This window comes from Podarcis cretensis (assembly GCF_951804945.1).
Source record: "Podarcis cretensis genome assembly, chromosome: 1".
Classification (NCBI taxonomy): domain Eukaryota; kingdom Metazoa; phylum Chordata; class Lepidosauria; order Squamata; family Lacertidae; genus Podarcis; species Podarcis cretensis.
Genome location: NC_137170.1, coordinates 88641084 through 88665018, shown reverse-complemented (window position 1 = coordinate 88665018; position 23935 = coordinate 88641084). Strand labels below are relative to the sequence as shown.

Genomic DNA, 23935 nt, shown 5'->3' with positions numbered 1-23935 from the left:
TGTATCTAACATACCTTCTTCCTTGGATAGGCAAAGATACCCAGGGTTGTACATGGGTGGCTAGGAGAAAGGGGCAGAGATTTGTAGTGCCATTATTACTTTTTACGGTCAGGGGAGGACTTCCTTCTTTTGCTTCCTTATGAAAATCCCGGACTGACTAAAGTGAGCTCACTCTCAAGATTGCCTTCCTCTGATCACTCTGTGTTCTTTAGACATGTGGAGTGCTTTAATTTGGTGCTCATAATCTGTGGATACCCAGTTTTGCATCAGTTCTGAAGAAAGAAAGAAAGAAAGAAAGAAAGAAAGAAAGAAATTCTCGATGGGATCACAGGGACCAGGTAAGTTTCATTCTACTTCTTCCCTCTGTTGTGATGATAACATTTTTTTTAAAGCATGGATCTTTTTTGACACTGCCTGTCCTCATCTGATTTGCTCCCCCTTTTTTCAAATCCATGTGACTTTAACAAAAAGGACTTTAACAACAAGGACATATGAAAATATAAATATTCCTTACCATGGTAGCTTACATTGTTTGTCCATGAGATGACTAAGTACTGTTGGTGCTGCAGTCCTGCAACTTTGTTTTTTTCTGTGCCTCCAACCAGCTGCTTAATGGAAAAGAAAAGCACAACTTTCCTCATCACTGCATCTCCAGCCAAGGAAATATATGTATCTTTTAGTGTCTGCCTATCACAAGGACTCTGCTAAAAACAACTGTGACAACTGTAAATGAATGCAATTACTGTTATATACAGTACAGTAAATAGCAGAGATTGCTATAGCATTGTGTAAACATTCCAGGAACTTGACAGTGTGGGGAAATCTTGCCTTTTTCTACATGTTAACCACATTGCTTTGTGTCAGCAACCTAATCCTTCATGGCAGGCTTTGAGGTGGTTCATCTGAAGTCTGTGACACCCTCTGTGGAGTTGTGATCCACATGTAAGGGCATGATTGATGTCTATGTTTATTCTGGATTATTTATGAATCCAGAACTGGAACTTCTGAGGGCAGAAGTTGAGTGCTAAGGCTGGCCAGTTGAAAAAGAGGGCAGAGGACTCTTGCACCTTTAATAGTTGTGTGGAAAAAGAGAATATTAGCATGCATAAAGCTAAAGGGACCCCTGACCATTAGGTCCAGTCGTGACCGACTCTGGGGTTGTGGCGCTCATCTTGCTTTATTGGCCGAGGGAGCCGGCATACAGCTTCCGGGTCATGTGGTTAGTACCGTAAGAGAGGAAAATGGGTTGGTAAATCATGCAAGAAGCAGGATAGGCTGTGAAGGGATAAAATAGGAGGAAACTATATACAGTGGTACCTCAGGTTACAGATGCTTCAGGTTACAGACGCTTCAAGTTACAGACTCCGCTAACCCAGAAATATTACCTCGGGTTAAGAACTTTGCTTCAGGATGAGAACAGAAATTGTGCAGCAGCGGCGCAGCGGCAATGGGAGGCCCCATTAGCTAAAGTGGTACCTCAGGTTAAGAACAGTTTCAGGTTAAGAACAGACCTCCAGAACGAATTAAGTTCTTAACCCGAGGTACCACTGTAATGGTTTTTGGGGAGCTGTTACTGAACTTCAGCAAAGGTGCTACTGCACCACTGTCTGAATGAGAGCCTATAAACTGAAGTTGATACCACCCTAAAATGTATGGTTATATCAAGGGTGGATTATAATTAAATAAATGCTGATGAATCACACAAAAGACAGGAAATTCCTCAGCAAGAAAGGGATGGGGGGGAGAACAAATTTGCTTAAGACTTTCAGTTTGTAATTGGGGAACTCCCTGCCTTTGATATCAGGCTGGCATCTTCACAGTTCTCTCTCTGGCACATGCTAAAAATTTGCTTAGGCAAACCCTAGCCAGAGACATAGAATGCTGATGTGTGTTTTAATCTGGTTTTTAGCTTATTGTGGATTTTAATTATTTTTGGAAGTTTTAAATAGTCGTTTCTAACTGGGTTTTTATTTTAATGATAATTTCCCTGTTTTATTCTTTTTTGTAAACCTCTTTGAGGTTTGTTTGGGGTTTTTTTACAATCAAGAAATAAAATAATTTTGTGAAATAAATAAAAATGAATAAGGTATTTGTATAAGTGCAAATTTAGAAATAATTACTATAGTTTAGTTAGTAATGGGGAAGACTGTGGCCCCTCCATTTTTCTGCACTTACATTTTATTTTTTTGTCCTGAAGAAATTAGCAGAGCCATAGCTCAATGGTAGAGCATCTGCTTTGCATGCAGAAGGTTGCAGATTCATAGGAATACAGACAGCTGCTTTATTTTGTCAGCAATTTTAAGAAGTTTCTTGGAATGGTGCAAGAATGACTGGAAATCTACTCATTTTAAAATAGGTTTTGTTTTTTTGTTCATTCATTTATTCATTAAATTTGGCAGTCTTGCCCAGGGCAACCCAAAGCACAACCAACATATAGACAACAAATCTCCCATAGATACATTAAAACCAAGAGGAAAGAGAAATACATTCAAAAGCACCTCACCCACTTCTAAAAGGCCACAGATAGTTAAAGGTCAAAGGACAGGTTACAGAGGAAAGTTTTTGCCTGGTGCCTAAAAATATATAATGATGTCGCCAGATAAGCCTCCCTGGGAAGGGAGCCATTGCAGAAAAGGCCACTCTTGTGTGCTGCCCTCCAGACCTCTTCTGGAGAAGGCACACGAAGATTGGCCTCCGATGATGAGTATAAGCCTAGATCCAGCACAGGGTAAGTGCAAGCCCTGTGTCAGGGTAGGGGTGTTTTTTTCCATCTTAGATCTGGCAGTAAGACCTGCTGGTATGTATCCCTAGCTGAATATGCAAATGAGATTTCGCCTCATGGAGCAGTGAAAAAGGGAGTGAGGACTCACTAGACTGGTTTCTCCAGATTGTTCAGTCTCATCGGAAAACAGAACTTTGGCTTATATGCATCTGAGCGGCAAGCAGAGCATCTCATCTGGGCTGCGCAGGAGCTCAGCTTGGAAAGCACATGCAGGACAGATAGACGGCATGGGTAAGATTGTGGTAGGATATTGACATCTGTCAAAGTATTTTCTAGCATAGAACAGACTTTAGAAACATCAGCATTGTTACAGCGTCACCTGCAAATCTATTGTATGCTTCTCTGAACCTGTGAGTTATGAATTATTTCCTGTTTCTGTTTAATGCAATTCTGCATGTCTCTCTTCTCAGCAGAATTGGCATCAGTAAACACAGCTTCACAAAAGCAGAATGACAGAGGGCTTCTGTCTCAAGTTTCTTTTAACGCACAGCTCCAAGAGATAGGCTGCTGGGTGTATAATAGCTGCAACAGGCACTGCAGGCATTCATGCAGGTAGCAGCTCCGATAGAGTCGCTGTAGCGTCGCTTTTTCCTCCAAGAGCATGGTTGCACTTGTATAGGCCTGTCCCTTGAGAACATGGATGAGAAGACTGCAAGCCGAGTCACTGAGCCAAATGGGGCTGTGAGCTTGAGTCCCAATGGTGGCGACTCATTGGTACAGTGTAGTGGTTTGGGTTGTAATCTGAACCTCAACATACCTGGAGTAAGCCCCATTGAATTTGGGCTGGAATTGTACCGTTAGACAGAATCCCCTTGTTCAATTTTCACCTTTGTCAGATATCCTTAGGGCAAAACCACTGTTATCTCAGGAGTAGGTAAGAGTTATAATATAATGATGGGACAGTGCTGCCTTGTGATGGAATTAAACAAAGAGGATATAGTCATGATGGCATTATATGAGTGAAAAAGGACCCTTCTTCTTCTTCTTCTTCTTCTTCTTCTTCTTCTTCTTCTTCTTCTTCTTCTTCTTCTTTTCTTCTTTGGCGATCACTCGTAGCTGAGTAAGATTGTCTTCCATAAACACGGTTTTAACAATGAGTCCATAAGTGACTGTGGAGGCCAATTCTGGACCCACACGTCCTTCCACTGTGGGAATATTGGTTCCCGGGCGGGAGTTGATCACAGTGTGGATTTGCCAGGCGTGCCTTCCTCTTAGCACATTTTCCCCTTGTGTTCCCTTGTGTTTGAGTGTCTTCAAAGTCCATGACACCTTTGGTAAAGGCTGTTCTCCAGCTGGAGCACTCGCAGGCCAGTGTTTCCCAGTTGTCGGTGTTTATACTACATTTTTTAAGATTTGCCTTGAGACAGTCTTTAAACCTCTTTTGTTGACCACCAGCATTACGCTTTCCATTTTTAAGTTCGGAATAGAGTAGTTGCTTTGGAAGACGATCATCAAGTATCCACACAACATGACCAGTCCAATGAAGTTGATGTTGAAGAATCATTGCTTCAACACTGGTGATCTTTGCTTTATCCAGTACACTGATCATCACCTTGTCGTGGTGAGTGGGCTTGCATGTTCCTATGACCCTTGAGAAGGACCATAGCTCAGTAGTAGAGCATCTGCCTTGCATGCAGAACATCCCAGGTTCAATCCCTGGCACCTCCAGGTAGGACTGGGAATATCTACTGCCTGGAGAGACACTGGCAGTCAGTGTGGACAATACTGAGTTAGATGGGTCAGAAGTCCGACTCAGCATATGGCAGCTTCCTATATTACCTCCAGGATCAGAATCGGCATGCATCTGAATGCCAGTCACTGGGAACAACAGCTGGAGAGGGATATTGTCCTCACATCCTACTTGTGGGCTTCCCAGAGGAATCTGGTTGGATCCTGTGGGAAGCAGCTTGCTGGATTGGATTGTCTTTTGAGTCTGATCCACCAGGGCTCTTCTAATGGTTACCTTGTTGCAAGTGGCTCCACCACCACCCCCTTTCAAATCATTGGCTGTGGCTGCTGGCAGGGTCAGTGAAATTTGCAGTGTAATGATATTACATCATCAGGTAAGTGCTCTTAGATGTAACGGTGAGTGCAGAGAGGTTTCAGCAGCATCATGGACAATATAGGGCTCCCATCTCAGTCCCATCATTTGCAGTGTGAGAAGAATAATACTGGCCTTCCTTGCAAAGTTTTTTTGAGGACTACTCAAGGCACTTCAAATGTGTTGCAAGATGCTAAGTATTATTTTCACTGATTATCATAATAATGCTGTATCATTTCAGTCACTAAGCAAGTCTCTCTTTAAGATTCTCTTCTTTTAATGCCTGCTACAAGCTCCCTCGCTTTTCCTTGGGCTCTTCACAGACGGTGAAATCAGAAGGAAACCAAGATATGGCGCCACTAATTCACTGGTACCGAATAATCAGCAGGAGGCTGGAGATCAAACCTACTTGGATGAAAAGATTGCCATTCCAGATGTTGCAGGAGTAAGTGGGGTTGGAGAAGGAATTTGACTTTGTTTGTATTTTAATGAGAAATGTCCCAATTTTCATGCAAACCAAAACACAGCCACCCCTTTGAAATTCACACTTCTAATTTCTCCAGCCAACGTGTACAAACATGCATATATTAGGTGGAAGTATATGCAGAATGCGTATATTAGTAAAAATAACACACACAAATGCATTCTATGGGGGAAATGGCTTGCAGAAATGTGTGTATTAGTCAAAATTGCATGCAAAATGTGTGTTTATTAGGTGAAATTCACATTAAAGTGCTGGTGAATTTTCATGAAGATTTTAAAAAACAGCGCCTCCCCCCCCCCCCACTGGAAATTTCTGTGAAAATGTGGACAGCTGAATTTAAGACTGGAAAAATCAGGAGCTAAGGGAAGCTGAAATTGAGAGATTTATCCATCCTGACGAGTGGAGTAAATCATTGGTCAGATGGTTAACACATGGCTCGTTCTCTTGGGGTTGGACTGTTGGCCTGTTATGGGAAACTGAGAGTGATAGATGGATCCTTTTAATAAATATCAATGCCATGTAAAATGGTCTAGTGCAGTGCTTTTCAACCAGTGTGCTGTGGCACCCTGGGGTGCCTTGAATGATGGTTAGGGGTGCAGCAGTCAACACTGACCTCTGTCCCTCTTTCCTTCCCTCCCTTCCTCTAATGCCCTCTTGCATCTCTGCCTCCCAAAAGCTTGTGCAGCTGTTTGTTGCAACAGCCTTGGCTACAAGCTCCGCAGGCAAATGGTGCCTCTGGGGCTGGTCAGGGGGCATTAGTTGCCAGGAGCTGAGGCAGCCTCAGAGTAAGCAGGCAGGCAGGCAGGCAGGCAGGCAGGCAGGCAGGCAAGGAAGCCCAGCCAGCCAGTCCACCAGCCCTTGCTGTTGGGAATGGACACACAAGTCCCAGGCCCCTGTGGGGCAGTGTGAGAAGACACCCCTCTCTTTGGGGCTGGGGGAGACAGCTCAGAGACCGGGCTGGTGGCGGCGACTGCCCGGAGGACTCCCAAGAAGAGAAGAGGAGGCTAAGGGAACACTCCAGAAGGGAGGGTGTTCAAAAAAGGGTGAGAGCCTGTCAGCTCTGCAGGCAAGGGGTGACATAACTGGGCTCCTGAGCCCCACAGGGGTGCCGCAGAAAAAATGTAGCTGGTCAAAGGAGCCATGGACTCGAAAGGGTTGAAAACCTCTGGTCTAGTGTGTTCATGTGGAGAGTGGGTGTCCCTGTGAGTTCATTGGCCTGTTCCATGCAGACAGCACCAGCAGAGTTTCAAGGGATCCTGTGAGCATCTCTATTGCTTTCCTGCCATTTTGTATTTTCTGTGATGTGGTTTCCTCCTTCTGGGCTGAGCACACATTGGAGACAGTGGACATTCAGCAGGCAAGGTATCTCCAGTCCCGGCATAATGTGGATATAGTATAGTGGAAGTTTGCTTTGCCTATCATCTGACGTCGGTATACTCTTCCACTCCAGTGCTGGAGCATGCATCTTCCATGATGATTTTTTTAAAAGCATGGTAAATGGCTATTCCCCTGCTGTAAGGCTACTCTCCTTCCATGGTGGGGGAAGAGGATAGAGGGCTACTGGAATTGAATGAATTGCTGAAGGAATAGAAAGAGGAGTCATTATCTGGGGTGAACAGTAGGACATTTCAGTTCCTTTCTCACACTGAGGAAGTAGTTTTGCAACAAGTTTTTAGTTCCAATGCAATCATGTGTTTTCTGTGACATACAAGGGTTAAGCAAGACAGAATTTCTGTGACGTTATCAGGCAGCTCCCCTAAGAGTGATTGTTCAGCAGGAAAGTGTGTGGCATTGCAACCTTACAGCTCAATTGTGCAATCATCACAGATGAACTATGGCAACCAATTCTGCATATGATTGCAGCCATTACCATGCAATCCTTTGCATCTTCACTCAGAAGTAAGTCCCATTAAGTTTACTCCTCAGTGGGGTTTACTCCTTAGAAAGAGGGTACAAATTGCAGCCTCAAATCCCCAACGTTAATTCAGCCTCATTTAACAGGTTGTTTGAGAAGAACAGAGCTTCCATATTTACAAAAACTAAACAGGAATGCTGAGTACAGCTTGTTCCAAAATGTGTGGATTTTATATATTTGTGTGGATTTTATATATTTGCACGATAGAATTACTTTGAATATATTATTATTTGTTTATCTTACCTCCAGCTTTTGCTTTCTAACTTTCTTTATAAATGTCTGATTAATTTACTTATTTTTTTAAAGCAAGCTCAGAGGTCGAGGCTCATGTTGGCTCAGAGCATGGTCCATGTGTGCCCCTTGTCCCCCCCTATCAGTGGCCCTGCCCTGCTCTGTCTGGTTGAAAGCAATGATGTCTATGATACTTGCTCTCCTAAACTGTGTGAAAAATAGCATTCAGAGCAGCTGCCCGTAAATAAAGACCTGATACAGAATGAAGAGCTAAGTGTGCATTAGTGTAGTAGAGATAAGATGACCTCCAATCTCTCTCTCTTCTCTCCTGTCCCTTTTCATTGACTCTCCTACACCTTTTCCTCCCCAGTATGGTTTCAGTTTTAGGAAGCTCTGGGCATTCACCGGGCCTGGCTTCCTCATGAGCATTGCCTTCCTGGACCCAGGAAACATTGAATCAGACCTGCAGTGTGGAGCTGTGGCTGGATTTCAGGTGAGCACAGGAGAGAGCAGGCATTTGTTGTAGGGTGTGCCTGGACAATATAAGGCCCTTGGGCTTCACACACCCCTCTCCTTGTTTTCTTGGGGTTCTGCTGGGGCAATTCTAAGTACTCAGTGTTTGCAGCCTTTTCCCACCCCATTTTAGGAACATCATCGCTCAGCCAAGAGTGGGGGTGGGATAGGACCTGCACTGCTGCAATCTGCAATGGTCCTCTTCTTGGTTCAGCAGGGGTTAGTAGAGTTGACACTATTCCATCCACCCCATGCTGCATGGCCAACTAGCACCTGAGTATTATGCACCACTGAATTATAGGCCTGAGGCTAATCAAAAGCTTTGAGGTTGGGCTTGTGCTCTTGCTGCATTGCTGCAGAAGCCCCCAAATACCTAGTGATGCCATGTGCCCTTGCTCCCTGCACAGCTGCTCTGGGTTCTGCTCTGGTCCACAATCCTGGGCTTGCTCTGCCAAAGACTGGCCATCCGGCTCGGGGTCGTTACAGGCAAAGATTTGGGAGAGATATGCCATTTCTACTATCCCAAGGTGAGTATGAATGGAGAATCAGGCTGTGAACTGCATGATTAGGTACTAAACACTGGCTGCAACATCCCCCTTTCCTGTGAGTTGGTGGAAGGGACTCTGGTCTGCCATGCCACTGTGTTTAGAGGCATAACTAAATCTCCTCCATGTCTCTGATTACCTCAAAGTCAAGAATGAATGAATGAATGAATGAATGAATGAAATATCTAGTATGAATTAGACAGCTAGGAAAGGAGGGCTTTGTGAATTGAGCCAAACAGCCCATTCATTTCTCAATCTGAACGTGGAATCAGCTTTTCCTCTATCTGAAGGCATACTCTGATTGAGGACTGTCTGACTTTAAAGATGCCCATTTCTGCACTGAAAAGGGTTGAACAAGTGGTACGATATTGAGCCGTGTACATGCCACATGTGAAGCTTCTGGAGTTGTGATCATTGTTAGAGGCATAGGGAGCTTCTGCTTAAACCTCGCCATAGAGCAGTTTTGGGGTACCAGCTCCTGTCCATGTTGTATCTGACAGACTCCCATCCTGTTTGGTGCAGGTTCCTCGTGTGCTGCTCTGGATCATGATAGAAATTGCCATCATTGGCTCTGACATGCAGGAAGTGATAGGCACAGCCATTGCTTTCAACCTTCTGTCAGCTGGACGGTACGTTCCCCATTCTTCTGCGGCCACGTGTGAGTGGGCAGGTCTCCAAGATGTTGCTGACCAGTTTTGAACCACAACCATATTGCGCTGGGTTAAGCAATTAGATTCCTCAGACAAGAAGATGCTGACAGATACTGAAATACAACACAATGACAGCAGTTTTGACTTTTCTCTTATTCTTTTTACATCAGGTATAATCTTTCCCCAGTTAATAGTGAACAACCTTCCTCATAAACTAGTTGGGATAAGGTACTAATACTGCAGATGCCTGCTTCCTTTAACTGATTATTAGATGTCTCTCTGAGTCGCTAAAGGAAAATTATAGAAACAAGGGATCCTATAAAGCAAGGTTTCCCAACCTTGGGTCTCCAGCTGTTTTTGGACTACATTTCCCATCACCTCTGACCACTGGTCCTTCTAGCTAGGGGTGATGGGAGTTGTAGTCCAAAAACAGCTGGAGACCCACGTTTGGGAAACCCTGCTGTAAAGCTATACTGACCTTGAATAAGGGATAATCCTTGGGGGAAAGAAAATAACTCAGTGAAACAGCTCATGCTCTGCATGTGAAAAGTCCCAGGTTTGACCACTGGCATCACCAAGGCTTCTTTCAGAGAGCCAGTGGCAGTCAGTGCAGACCAGCCTTTCCCAACATGTTACCCTACAGATGTTTTGGACTACAAATCCCATCAACCCCAGATGACGCGACTAAAGCTCAGGAATGATGGGAGATGTAGTTCAAAACACCAGGGAGAGCAGCAAGTCGAAGGCTTGTGTAGACAATAAAGAGCTAGGTGGATCAACAATCTGGTTCCACAGCCTCCTATGATCTCTTAAATGTAAGAATTTACTACAGGAAGCCTAGAAGCTTTTCTCTGCTCTTGGGATACCTTGGTAAGGTTGCCATCTCTTTTCTCACAAAACAGAACATTTCTATTAGATTTCTGCCCATTGTAGAACTACTAACAATTAGAGAAGGCCCATCAGATAAGAAATGAATTGGTAACCCAGAGTCTGCCCCCCCCCCAAAGCACAGGTCTCCTCTTCTCTTCAGACAGAGATATTGCTTGTGGCAGCAAGATGTTGAGTAGTCATTGTGCCCTAAAAAGCTAACCGTGTTTAGGGGAAAGAGGGCTTAGTGTCCCCTCTCCCTCTATCAGGTTGGTAACTTCTGATTTTCCTTTGCAGTATCCCTTTGTGGGGTGGAGTCCTGATCACCATTGTGGACACTTTCTTCTTCCTCTTCTTAGATAAATATGGTATGTATCCTGTACAGGGGGAAATAGTTGAATGTGTGACTCAGTCAGCTAGAGAAGTGTTTCAAAGGTTACGAGGGGATTTCTTGAGGAAATGTGCTTGTTGCATGACAAAGAGCACTCAAGCTAAAAGTTAATGATTTCTGAAGCAGGTTTGAATCTCAACCCCTCCCCTAATGAGCTTGCTTTGGCCTCTTCTGTTCCTTCCCAGGTCTCAGAAAGCTGGAAGCCTTTTTTGGTCTCCTCATCACAATCATGGCACTGACATTTGGCTATGAGGTAAACCCACACATCCCCCAGGCTCCACTGCAAACAATGCCTTCATCCACTCTCCTCCATTCTGGCCGGGCCCTGACCCTTTAGATCTGAGAAGAGCACTGCCAGGTCACCTCAGGGATCCATCTAACTCTCCCCAAACTGTTGCCCTCAAGATATTTTGAACTGCAGTTCCCATCAGTCCCAGCTACCAAGGCTATTTTGGCTGGGGCTGATGGGAGTTGTAGTCCAAAACATCTCAAGACTGATCTAATTGGTGGTTTTGAAAAACTGGATTCCTCCAAGAAGCTCATAAGAACAATATGAAGGCAGCAACACACCCCCACACTGCAGCCAATTTTATTTGTCCACAGTATTTGGTATCCTGAGGTACTCTAGTGTTGTCTCTGAATGTGGAGGTTCCAATTACCTTTCATGGCTACACAAACATTTACATAGTTATGCTCTATGGATTTGTCTAGTGCTATTTTTCTAGAAAAAGAGTTACCAGAATGCAAATGAACACAATGACATCCCCCTTAGAGTTCCAGCTGGAAAAAAGCCCTGGATTTGTTTAATAATTTTTAAAAAAATCAATCCAGGGTAATGTACACACCAACAATGAGTAGTAATGAATACCTAAGTTAATAGTACACTCAAACTACAAGTGTTGGAAAAGATTTTTGTGTGTACTCCGATATCAAAGTAGCAGTCAAACAGTGGAGCTAAGTTAAAACTGAGCATTTTTGCCTGGACTTTGCTCCGCATTCAAAAGGGATTTTCCCAGGAACCTTTGCATGGCTCTGCCATCTCCTGTTCCTTGAGTGACTCCCATTTTAAACATGCAAGAATTACAGGCTGGAGTGTAAAAGGAAACCTAAACCCATTGCAAATAGAGATGAGAGGGTGAGAATTTCACATTTCCTGAAATAATACACAATCTGAAATACAGTACACTGATCCCTGGAAATTCGCACTTCTCTGAATTTTGCGGTGCCATTCTGCAACAAAACAATTACTTATAACAATGGGTGAAAATGTGCGTACAGAATGCATATATTAGTGAAAATGAGATACAAAAATATACTGGGTGAAATTGCTTGCAAAATTAAGTATATTGTGCAAAATTACAAATAAAAATTAGGAAAAGTGTACACTAAAACGCTGATAAATCTTCATGATGAACTTTAAAAAGAATAATTGCAAATTGGTGCAGAAATGTGGTGAAATAAACAAGGCTGGGAAACAGAGAAAAACCCAAAGTGGCAGATTTGCCCCACGCCTCATCAACCTTGCTGTTTTAGCTTTGCAGACTGCCTTCAGAGCGCGCGGCCTGACCCTTCCTTCCTTTTCCCTTCTGCAGTATGTGGTAGTGCATCCTGACCAGGGAAAGGTGATGAAGGGGATGTTTCTCCCCATTTGCAAGGGCTGTGGACACAACGAACTTCTACAGGCTGTGGGACTGGTTGGAGCCATCATCATGCCCCATAACATCTACTTGCACTCCTCCCTCGTGAAGGTCAGTCGTAGGAAACTCCTAGTCTTGGATAAGAAGGTTTCTTGGCTGTCTTCAGACCTGTCTTCCCATTCATTCATGGGGGAGGCATGTGCTCAGTCTCAACAAACATGTACTCCCAAACTCACAACAATGATTACAAATACAGAGGAAGGGAGACCTTGCAGGGAAGAATTGACAAATGAGAAGGGAAAGTGGCCAGTCCTTCCCTTGGTCACCCATTCTTCCCTTGAAGGGCCTTCTGGTAGTACCCTCACTGCGAGAAGTGAAGTTACAAGGAACCAGGTAGAGGGCCTTCTTGCCAGTGGCACCCTCTCTGTGGAATGACTTCCAAGCAGATGCCAAGAACTATATAAGTTTTAGAAGGCATCTGAAAGTAGCTCTGTATTGGGAAGTTTTTGGTGTTTGGTGTTTGATTATGTTTTTATATGTGTTGAAAGGTACACAGAGTAGCTGACCCAGCCAGATGGGTGGGGTATAAATTACAATGTTGCTGTTGCGGTTGCTGCTGCTGTTAAGGCTGTCCCCTCATCTAATTTTACTTGTAATTTGGTGCTTTTGCTGGTGGGAAAGGCTAAATATTACTATCTGTAAAGGAACATTTGCAAGGAAGAATCAGTTGGTGGAGAAAAGATTAACCCCCCCCCCTTAACGTATGTGGAACTAAGTAAGAGAGTGGAGTAGCTGACAGAAAGTGTAACTCCACAGCACAGAGCAAAAGCACAGATTGAGAGGATCTGACTCGGCAAACAGCACATAGACATAGAGCATGAGGAAGTCCATTTGTTTCATAAAAGACATCATTATAAGTGATTGCAAACACTATTTCTGACATGGTGGCAGAGGTTTAGAAGTGGGTCCTGGCTGAAGCAGTGCAGCACAAACAAATAAAACAGCAAGGACATTTGCGTCTTGGAGCAAGCAAGCCCTGCCCCACTGGCCAAAGCTACTAATCTATCCCAGCCATCGAAGCACAGGAGAGAAGAGTCTGAACTGTACCTACATCTTGCATTAGAAAGAAAGGGAGGGAAGGGAAAGAATTCTGCACAGACCTGCTGATCCTCCCCTGCAAATGCCCCTCCTATTAACTATGGAAGGGCCATTGTGGAAGAGCATCTTCCCAGATAAGGCTGGGGAAAGCTCCTGCCAGAAATCCTGTAGAGCTGATGCCAGTCCGTGTGGACAGTACTAAGCTAGAGGTATCAATGGTCTGGCGAAGGCAGCTGGCTATGTTTCTAAGCATGAGATTGGAATCCTGTGTTTGCCTTGGAACATGTAGTACCTTAATTAGGTTTCGGTTTTTGGTTTTTTAAAAATAATAATTTAGGGATGGTTTATTCCATTTCTTCTGTGTTGGAATAAATACCGGGCAATATTTTTAACCAGAACAAGCAAATAGTTGTTTCGAAAGTACCTTGCCTCCGCTGAAGGGAGGTCTTGAATGTTGCCCAGTGAGGGAATTTTGAGCCAGCCCATAATGATGGAAAGGGGAAAACAAATGCCATCTGAAGGGAGGGTTCCAATCTCATGCTTAGAAACATAGCCAGCTGCCTTCGCCAGACCATTGATCCCTCTAGCTTAGTACTGTCCACACGGACTGGCATCAGCTCTACAGGATTTCTGGCAGGAGCTTTCCCCAGCCTTATCTGGGAAGATGTTCAGGGAAGTTTTTAACGTGTGATATTTTATTGTATTTTTGCTTTCTATGGAAGCCGCCCAGAGTGGCTGGGGAGGCCCAGCCAGATGGGCGGGGTATAAATAATAAATTATTATTATTATTATTATTATTATTATTATTATTAAGGTGAGCTCACAGCCTGAGGTTATATGACCATCCATGCAGCCACAAGAACAGCCCCAACCACAATGTTTCCTGGTTCCAGTACCTTTGGGAATGGGGGGGGGGGTAAGGAGTACTCATGTGATAGAGCTATGAGACACTGTCTGCTTTCCCCACAGACCCGAGACGTTGACCGCACTGACAAGAAGGCAGTGAAGGAGGCCAACATGTACTTTCTGGTTGAGTCGACCATTGCTCTCTTTGTTTCCTTCCTCATAAACCTCTTCGTTATGTCTGTGTTTGGAGAGGCCTTCTTTCGTAAACAGAACCATGATGTGGTGAGTGACATAGCGTTGTGTTGCCCCCACACCCTACTCACTTGAGAGTGGTTGGGACTTAAGGTCCCATAGTTCCTCCTCTATCACTTCAGAGTTCTTCTTTCACTACATTACCAATGAGTGGACGATGTGTGGTTGGAAAGGAAGAGTGATGTTTCTCTTTAGCCAGTCAGGGATTGGCCAACTTCTTCCTCTTTGCTCATTCCATCAAACTTCCGAGGGTGGAGCTGACTTTCTTAGCTGTGATACCACTATGGCGACAAATTAGGGCAGCAGTGGGGAACCTTTGAGCTGCAGACTGAACAAGGCTAGGCACAGGTCCCAATTTGGCCTGAGAGGCTATTCCACAAAAACCACAGCTGCCTAGTGTCAGGTATGGGGCAGGTACAGACAAAGCTGCAAAGGAACAATTGGGAACTTAAGTGGAGTTTTTGATTGTTCCTTTGCATGTGGAGCTCCCTGTCAATGCTAGGAAGCAACTGCACTAATCAGTTTCCCATTAGGGCAACCAAAGGGGCTTGCTTTCTCCATTTGAAGGAAACAGACGAGGTCTGTAAAAGGGTAGGAATGCCCCATTTGGACTGCCACTCTTCTCCTAATTGAGGCAGTGGCCTTGTGGCCCAGCTAGTCTCATTCGTAATTGCCTGTGAGTAACGCAGTGCAAAATGAATACTGTCACTAAAAATGATGTGTGCCTTTATTTTAAGGGATATACACTTTGTATTACATGCAGCATTGGCCTAGTGTTTCCCCCTTGTGGACTTTTGATTTGGAAACTCCTGCTATGAACCAGCTGGGATTATTCTTCCAGAGTTAAGAGACCTCCCGGTTTGTGTATCTGAGTTGTCACCTGCTCTGGGGCAGTGCATTCATTCAAGAAAGAGGGGAATAGCTTTGAATAAAGAGGGACAGGACCCAAGTGTTTAGCTGTTTAAGGCATATTTGGCTGCATACACACCATATATTTAAAGCACATTCCTCCTTCCTCCCAAAGAATCCTGGGAACTGTCATTTACCCCATAGAGTTAAAATTCACAGTACACTTAACAAACTACACTTCCCATTATTGGTCTTTCAGGGGAGAGATGTGCTTTAAATTTATGGTGTATATGCAGCCATTCCTGGTGGCTGTGCTCTGAGTCTGAGGCATTCTTCCTTGTAGACTTGTCTCTATGGGCCATCAGCGCGTGGGAATATTTTGCCCTGACCTTCTAGTGCAAAGGATGTGACCTTTCTGAGGCCCCAATGGATGTCCTTTAAAAAATTGTCTTCATTTTATTCTGCCCATGTATTCCAGCATGAAACCTGTGCCAATGCCAGCATTTTTGCCAATGGCAGCCTCTTCCCAAACTTTCCTGACAACAATGAAACTGTCTCCGTGGACATCTTCCAGGGGGTAAGTTTTTGGCGGAATGATGCCCATTTCCCCAGCTTGAAAGAAGTTGAAAGAAGATTAGCTTGCACATAAATATAGGAAAACAATGGTGTCTAGCTTTTAAGAGTATCAGTGCTTCACTTAGGGTAGTCACTTACCGCCATCCCAAAACAAGAAGGCAAACCAATGTGCATCAGATTTGCACATGCTATTTAATATATGGAGGTCCCAATGCAAAAATAATTACTACAATTTAGATGGAAATATGATGCATATCACTGCAGTGGGGAAGACTGGCCAGGTAACCTGTGCCCAGTCTGCTGTCTGGCTGCTCAGTGTGGATTGGCTGCTTCTAGGCCCCCTTTGCTGCTCTCCCATCTTAGGGCTTTTTACTGGACTTTAAATTGGACTTGGACTGGGCAACACCTTCCCAAAACAAAATGAACTGTCTTCCAAATAAAGAACTGTACTCTGTAATGTAGGACACCTGGTCACCCTGGCTTAACTACCCGCGTCCCCATTTATCTGTGTCTTTTCCTGCCCAGGGACTCATCCTGGGATGCTACTTTGGCTCCATTGCTCTCTACATTTGGGCCATTGGGATCCTTGCCGCAGGCCAAAGTTCAACCATGACGGGGACATACGCCGGGCAGTTTGTGATGGAGGTAAGAAACTATGTGGGGCTGTCTTCTGTGGGGCTGGTTAATCCTGATTTTGATAGAACCTCGCAGGCAAGTTCAAAGGTGTGGTTCTGCTACATGCTGCTCAAACGGAAAAAAGCAGTTGTCGATATTATTGTGGCGTGCGCTGAAAAAGAAAAGCAATAGTTATTGTTAGTATTATTCGTGTTGTTATTAGGATGGTGATGTGATGCAATCCTACAGCCAACATTTGGCTCACTTGGAAGCAGGGCTCCAGGAAGCAGTGTGAGTGCTGCTTCCCTGGTTTTGGGGGGTGGGGTGGCTTAAAGTCTCAGCTGATTGGCAGCACTGAAAAGCACCTGAAGTAGTGATGGTCATCACCTGATGTCATAGTGGCACCAGTTGATTGACAGGTGGGCAACCTTGCTCAACTGTCAAATTTGGCATGTGGGGGCTGGAGTGAGGATCTCACTTGCTGGGCTTAGAGCCTGAGTATTAAGCTGCAGTGCCACTGCTAAGTCCAAGAAAGTAACAAGCAATGATAAAGACAAGACTTCTCTGTGAACGTACAGAGTAACTTTTCCTCACCAGAACTGACCACATCATGTCAGTACGGTTTGCCTGCATCTGTGTGCCTTGTCAAGGGAGCCGTTATTGTGCAGGATCAAGACCCTCTGCTTGAGCAGCAAAGTTTTGAGCCGTAACTAATCCGTTTTTTGCTGTCCCACTATTCACGAAAGGGCCAGAAACGCTATGTTTCCAAAAGGCTTTCTGTATGATGGTTAAGAAAATGTGCCTCTTTTGCAAGGCAGGGCAGGACCTTATTGCAAAACTGTAGTCTCTAAGTCAAGCCACAGCAGGCTGAAGGCATAGCTGCATTTTTATTGTGAAACAACCCACACTCATGTGGTAAATAGGTTGTGGGTCATGCACTCTACAGTTGTAGTGCTGACATCTAGCGGGAAGCTGCTCCACCTGCAAGTCTACCCATAGGAAGAGGCCTCCTGGATCCGATGGCTGAGGCTGTTTTGAGGCAGGTGGGTCCTAGAGCTAGCCAATTACAATTTCACATTCTAAACCACAAGCAGAAGTGCAGGAGTATTTCACTTTTTTCTTTGTGTACATACCGGTGGGTGTGACATACCTCCTCTCAGTGGGTCAGAACTTGAATCTGAAGCTCAGCACACATTCACAATGATCCAATGAATGCCACTGGATGATTCTCCTTAATTTTTAATACTAGTCTTCTAATTTTTGCCAAGATGCCATAATTTTTAAGTGAAAAAGTTATAGTGATACACAACCATAAAACAATTTATTTAAACAGGATGTTCCTTTAAAAAAAAAATCAGCAGCATTGCAGCATGATGGTTAATGGCAGCGAGCAAAAAGTGTTGTTTTTAAAAATCATTTTAAAAAGAGAACATTGTAGCAGAAGAGTGTTATGGTGCTATACATAAATTTCATTATATCATGGAAAAACATTTCATTCATAATTAATATATATATATATATATATATATATATATATATATATATATATAGGCAGGGTTGTAGAATGGTATGCACAGTGTCTGCTGAACTGTGATAAGTTCACTTTCCTAATAGATTATGGCCTATTTTAAAATCCTGTCCTTTAAAAAAAATTAAAATATGCAAGAGTCATGCTAAAGGCACTTGTAGACACTGTACTACTCTCTCTCTCTCTCTCTTTTTAAGTGTCTTTCTGTGATTTGAGAAAAGATGGTAAAACTACAGAGAAAATGCATGAGAATGATTGGATCAGTGTTGTGTGGATGAGTGGACAAAGCATGGCAATTCCACACTAAATGCCTGGACTGGAAGCACCCCTAAGGTGCAACTAGTCCAGACTTCTGCATCCGCAATAGCCAACCAGATGCCTCCAGGAAGCTCACCAAAAGCAAGGCACAAAGCCAATGGTCTCTTTGTTCCCCAGGAAGTGATATTTAGAGGCATGCTGCTTCTTTTACATGGAGGCTTGCCCATCGCATCCACCATCATCTTCATCTATCACGTGATAGTTAATTTCTTCTACATAACTGCTCTGGTCCAGCACAAATGTGTGGTTGCACTATGGGCACCAGACAGAAGTGAGGAAATGCATTTTTCCCCTCAACTTAGAAGTTCAGAAAGATAGCAGTGGGGGCCACCACCTTAAAAAATATTAGCCCATGCTTTCAGAGTGCAGATGATTCAGTATACTAGTAACGTCAAGTTTTACAGTTACTGTTCAGGGGGTACGTTTGTTCAAAGGGAGGTCATCTTCCCCAGTAGAGAGGCATGTAGAGACTGGATCCGTTTCCCCCTTGTTATTTCCTCAGCTCTTCATCTTTTTCTGGTGACTTAAATTGGCCACCAGGTGGCAGCCTTTTTCAAGACCAATGTGTCAAGCAGAGGGGAGAGGATCTTTGATGAATAGCATGTGGTTCAATGGGTGATGGTGTGTTGACTTCTGTAAACCCAGGAGCTGCTTTTTTTCCTCCCTTCTCAGGGCTTCTTGAAGCTTCGCTGGTCTCGCTTTGCCCGGGTGGTCTTCACTCGCGCCTTCGCTATCCTTCCCACGGTCTTCGTTGCTGCTTTCAGGAGGATAGAAGATTTGACGAGCCTGAATGACGTTCTCAATGTGCTGCAGAGCATCCTGGTGAGACGTCTGAAACACACACACACTGCAGCGCTCTGTAAGCAGTGGGTTGCAGGAGACATGACCGGCTGTGGAGCCCCATGTCAATTGCCCATACCTCTCTTCCTTACTAGGGCTGAAACTGCCATTAGGCAGTGAGGCAGGGGCCTTAGGAATCTACCCTGTGAAACCCCCTCCATCTCTGTCATTCTAGAAATCTGTTATTTCATACTGGCCTGTTGAGTAGCTCCTGTGCATGTAGAAGTGTCACAGGGAAAGGCAAGATACCTTCAGGTTCCAAGGGCTGGGCTAGTCTTTACAGCATGGTATGGTAGTTGGAATGTTGGCCCAGGACCTGGGAGGCTAGAGTTCGAATCCCCACTCAGCCATGAAACTCATTGGGTGATTTGGGGGCCTGTCACTGCCTCTCAGCCTAATCTACCTCACAAGGTCATTGTGGGGATTAAATGAGGGGGAGAACCACGTACACAACCTTGGAGAAGAAGCTGGGATATTAATGGAATAAAATGAATATAGAACCAGCATGGGTTGGAAAGGAGTAGGAATGACCAAACAGGCAGCAAACATTTTTGTGGTCCTCTAGTGAAAATAAGTGGTGACAAAATAAGTGGCAAAGGAGAACGGACAATAGTATTCCTTTTGAAAATATGCCTCCACATTCACCCCTGTGACTCCTTCCGTTTCCAGCTACCTTTTGCTGTCATACCTGTTCTCACCTTCACCAGTATGCAGCCTCTCATGCAGGACTTCGTCAATGGGATGTAAGTTGCTCCGTAGGGAAGCTCGTTTTGTGAGGAGTTACCGTATTTTCCTAAGGAAGGATGTGTATGCTCCCACTGCCAATGTTTGATTTGGAACATTCTTGGTACAGTGGTACCTCTGGTTAAGTACTTAATTCGTTCCGGAGGTCTGTTCTTAACCTGAAACTCTTCTTAACCTGAAGCACCACTTTAACTAATGGGGCCTCTTGCTGCTGGCACACCGCTGGAGCCCGATTTCTGTTCTTATCCTGAAGCAAAGTTCTTAACCTGAAGCACTATTTCTGGGTTAGTGGAGTGTGTAACCTGAAGAGTATGTAACCTGAAGCGTATGTAACCCGAGGTACCACTGTACATGCAATGCGCTCTACAATATCCATGCCTTGATTTTGCTGCATCTGCCACCCAGGGCATTTCCAGACTAATGTTGATTGGGATTCAATGTCATACTGGCAAATGAGGTCAGTTATAGTCATACCTTGAGTTAAATATGCTTCGAGTTGAGAGCGTTCGAGTTGCGCTCCTCGGCAACCCGGAAGTAACGGAGCGCATTACTTCCGGGTTTCATTGCTTGCGCATGCACAGACGCCCAAAATGACGTCACACACATGCACAGAAGCGGTAAAAAGCTAGTTACGTTTACCTCTAGATGTGAACGGGGCTCCAGAACAGATCCCATTCGTATCTAGAGGTACCACTGTATTTGCCTGGAAGGTCTTGCACAACAAACCTGATTCCCCCAAAAGACAGTTTTTGCAGTAAGGAAAGTGAGGAGCAAACATACCGGAAAGTGGCATCAGGACCCTCCCAGGTGTCCTTTTCATTGTGCTTAGATGATGATTTGTGCTCATGATGCTATCGGGGTGGTCACACAATCCGGCTTTCAATCTTATTTGTGCCTGCAAATGTTTTGGCACAGTCATACTGCTGCTGCTTCACTCAGTGCCTACTCTGTAACTTTCCGATGAACTCCCGTAACTTTTCATATGAAAAATGTTCTTCCTGGGAAGATCCTGCTTTTGTTGTGCTACAGCCCCTCCACAGAGCAATGGGGATCCCTTGGAAACACTTAGCCCTCTCACATTTGTGTACCAGTTCATCAGCAGTAGTTATTTATCTCCCTTTGGATAGCATTTTGAGTGGCCCTTCCTACTGGAAGCTTCTCTCCCCTGCTTGTCCCCTAAAATCTTGTTAAGTTGTGGGTTGACATAGCAGATGACACAGCAATTTCTCCAAAGCAGCTCTTTATTTTGTAAGCTGGAATAGAACTGACAGCAAACAGCTCAGCCGGCCTGCTTTTATAGGCAGCCAGCTGTCAACATTGTAGCAACAACAACCCAGCGTTTCCCGCCTAAAGTAACTTACGTGGACCTGAGTGAAAACTATCTACAGACCTGAGTGAAAACTATCTACAGTATCCCCCTGCTGGCCCAGGGTGAAACTTCACTACATAACAAATCTGACCTGTTGCGGTTAGTAGATTTAAACCAGAGTCTTTGAGTCAGACTCTACATGGTGGTAGAAGATTATGTCATAAATTGTTACACAAATACAGACTTTGGGGGAGGGGAAGGGTTATATCCAAATAAACTGTTGCACGAGTAGAAAACTTCTGATAATGCAGTAGAATGTCACCTCCCACACACTGTAGACACCCCCCCCCCCCTCTGGGAATTCCCTAACCTCCCAGAGCAGATTTTGAGGAGGTTGGGAATAAGATAGAAGGAAAATCCCACTGCATGGTCAGAAGTCATCATATTTTCTTTCTTTGTTTATACATGCGTATTTGGGTTCAACCCAAATTGTCCATGTTTTGTGAATGACTTTGAATACAACTTATTTGTGGGAAATGTGGTTTATAAATAAATACATACATACATACATACATACATACATACATACATACATACATACTATAAAAACCTACACAAGCAGAGGGAGGACTGCAACACTCCTCGTATTCGTTTAGTTCTTTAAACAGGACCATCTGCCCCCAGACAATGATTGGGGCAGATGTGGATGTAAAAATCTGTGGACTGACCACCAGGATTGTTCCATCTTGATAGTCATGATCTTGAATATTCTTCTTCTTTTTTAACTCCCTCTCCCTCTCTGGTCTTCTTAGCATTAGCAAGATCATTATGATCCTCATCACTGGACTGATCTGTGCAATCAACCTGTACTTTGTGGTGACAGCTATAATGGGCCTGAATCATCTGGCATACTACATCGTCATATCATTGGCGCTAGCTGCATACGTGGCCTTCGTCTGCTACCTGGTATGAAGATCATAGATAAAACGGGGCACCATCTGTAGGGCTGGGCTGGAGGCCCCTCCCAAATTACGGTTGATGATACAAGGACTAGTAGATCATTGATCTGATAAGGTTGCTCCTCATTCTTAGCTTTAAAGGGGAAGAAACTGAAAACAATTGAAGAAAAATCCCCAAAGAGGATATTCATCATTTCCCATATCCTAGCCCTAGGACTATATTGCAAGCTTGTTATGAGGAACACCTGCAGAACTAGGTCTGGGCTAGATCCTTATCTCCCCCACCCCACGCATGGGTGGGTGGGGCTGCCTGTCAACTGACATCATAGTGACACTGTGTGACCCATTTTTGCCTGCCCATGGTGCTTTGCAAGCCCTGACGATCCACTGAATATCATAGAAAATGCTGTTTCCCTTCTCCCTGACAATAACCATCAACGGTGGAGCCACATGAGGGTTGGGAAGGTATTTATAAAGCATAGCGCTGCCATAGCATCCGGTGCACAGACCATTAGCCCCTGGATAGTGAAGGGGCAGCCCTTGAAGTGAGTGTCTCCCGAAGGACAGTGAGGAACCACTGCTGGATGACTTAACAGAGTCATGAAAAAACATGGGGGGTCTGTTTAAGGCAGATCAGGGAGAATGGTTGGGCTGTTATTGCAGGTAGGAGGGAAACCTGAAAGCTCTTTGGTATGGTTGTGAAGACCCCAAGTTTGATGCTAGATCCTCGTCTTGCTCTTTCTCCATTCTAGATTTGGACATGTCTCATCTCGCATGGAGCTCGTTTCCTGGCCCGTGGGCCCCACACTCGATTCAGTTATGGGCTGCAGTGATAGGCCATCCCTCTCTCACACACGCCAGAGGCTGCTAAATCTTCCTCCTCCTTCCTGGACTGGAAGCAGCTGCCCCTCTGGATCTGCTGAAAGGCAGAGGCTCCAGGACACTGGTGTCCACCAGCAAGAGATGGACTTAAGCACTGGTAGCTGGCAATCCACGGTGGAGCACCTGCTTTGCGTGCAGAAGTTTCCAGGGTTCATCTCCGGTATCCTGCAAGGAATCTTCAGACTCTGTGAAAGAGCTGTGGTCAGTGCCCCCATGTAGGTGGGCCTGGACTTCACAGGCTATTGTCCAGATTCAGCACAAGATGGTTGTTTGTATTTTAGCTGGAATAAACTCTCTTGGGAAGACAGTCCAACGAATAAACTCTTCTGTTGGCTCCCTACGCTACCCCCTACTTCAAGCTACATATAGTGATGGGAGCAGGGAAGTGCTGTGGCGCTGACCTCCAACAGGGGCATCACTGCTGCTTACTGAGACAGTAAGCACCAGTTGCAAGGTGGTGGTGGCATCGGGCCCGGTTGGTGTGCGCACCCTGCCCCAACCTCACTGCCCCACTCCTGCATTGCCGTAAGAACATGAGAAGAGCCCAGCGGGATCCGGCCAGTGGCCCATATGGTCCAGCATCCTGCTCTCTCCGTGGCCAGCCAGATACCCAGGGAAAGCCCACACCTGAGCACAACAGCATTCTCCCCCCACCCCCTGCAGTTTCCGGCAACGTCCGTTCAGTAGTGTTCCTCCTCTGAAAGTGTCCCAGCAAGGACACTGCCAGGAAGTTGGGCCCTGCCCCTACTTGCCGGCTGCTCCTGCACAGTGGCCTGTTCAACTTTCTTTGAAGGAGCAGCTGATGCAGCTGCAACCCTCCTTGCGGGGTTTTTTGAGGCCTCTTGCCCTTCATGGGCTGCCGCATTAAGTCTGCCATAACAAGCAAAAGCAGTCTTTGTGGCACCTCTAACAAATGGTGTTTGTTAAAGGCGCCACAAGACTCTGCGTTATTTTTGCATCGTGCAATGGCAGCAGGACACAGGTAGGTTGCCCGTGGTGTTACAGAAGAGAGGAAATGGGGAATTAGACACAAAAAGTTGTCATTTTGGGCAAAAGCTGAACG

At 44.9% G+C, this 23935-nt stretch overlaps 1 protein-coding gene across 2 annotated transcripts; it reads left to right on the top strand.

The window, feature by feature from the left end:
• On the top strand, positions 1 to 23179 carry SLC11A1 (solute carrier family 11 member 1). 2 transcript variants are annotated; one of them, XM_079969061.1, is made up of 15 exons: positions 1 to 338; positions 5147 to 5268; positions 7824 to 7946; positions 8374 to 8493; positions 9034 to 9140; positions 10326 to 10396; positions 10605 to 10672; positions 12012 to 12167; positions 14124 to 14282; positions 15580 to 15678; positions 16203 to 16322; positions 18811 to 18960; positions 19648 to 19721; positions 21844 to 21997; positions 22743 to 23179. In XM_079969061.1, exons 1-15 carry the CDS (start codon positions 320 to 322, stop codon positions 22821 to 22823), a joined length of 1623 nt encoding a protein of 540 aa, XP_079825187.1. In that variant the 5' UTR covers positions 1 to 319; the 3' UTR covers positions 22824 to 23179. The 2 variants fall into 2 exon arrangements, with proteins under 2 accessions (XP_079825187.1, XP_079825186.1); XM_079969060.1 differs by lacking the exon at positions 1 to 338 and adding an exon at positions 2866 to 3013.
• Positions 23180 to 23935: the final 756 nt, after the last annotated feature.

Bases quoted from the DNA above. Each gene is read 5' to 3' on its own strand.
- SLC11A1 (XM_079969060.1), top strand. From the start codon at position 2,926: ATGCATCTGAGCGGCAAGCAGAGCATCTCATCTGGGCTGCGCAGGAGC. The intron at 12,168-14,123 runs GTCAGTCGTAGG...CTTTCCCCACAG, and splicing joins TGCACTCCTCCCTCGTGAAG to ACCCGAGACGTTGACCGCAC. The intron at 19,722-21,843 runs GTAAGTTGCTCC...TGGTCTTCTTAG, and splicing joins CAGGACTTCGTCAATGGGAT to CATTAGCAAGATCATTATGA.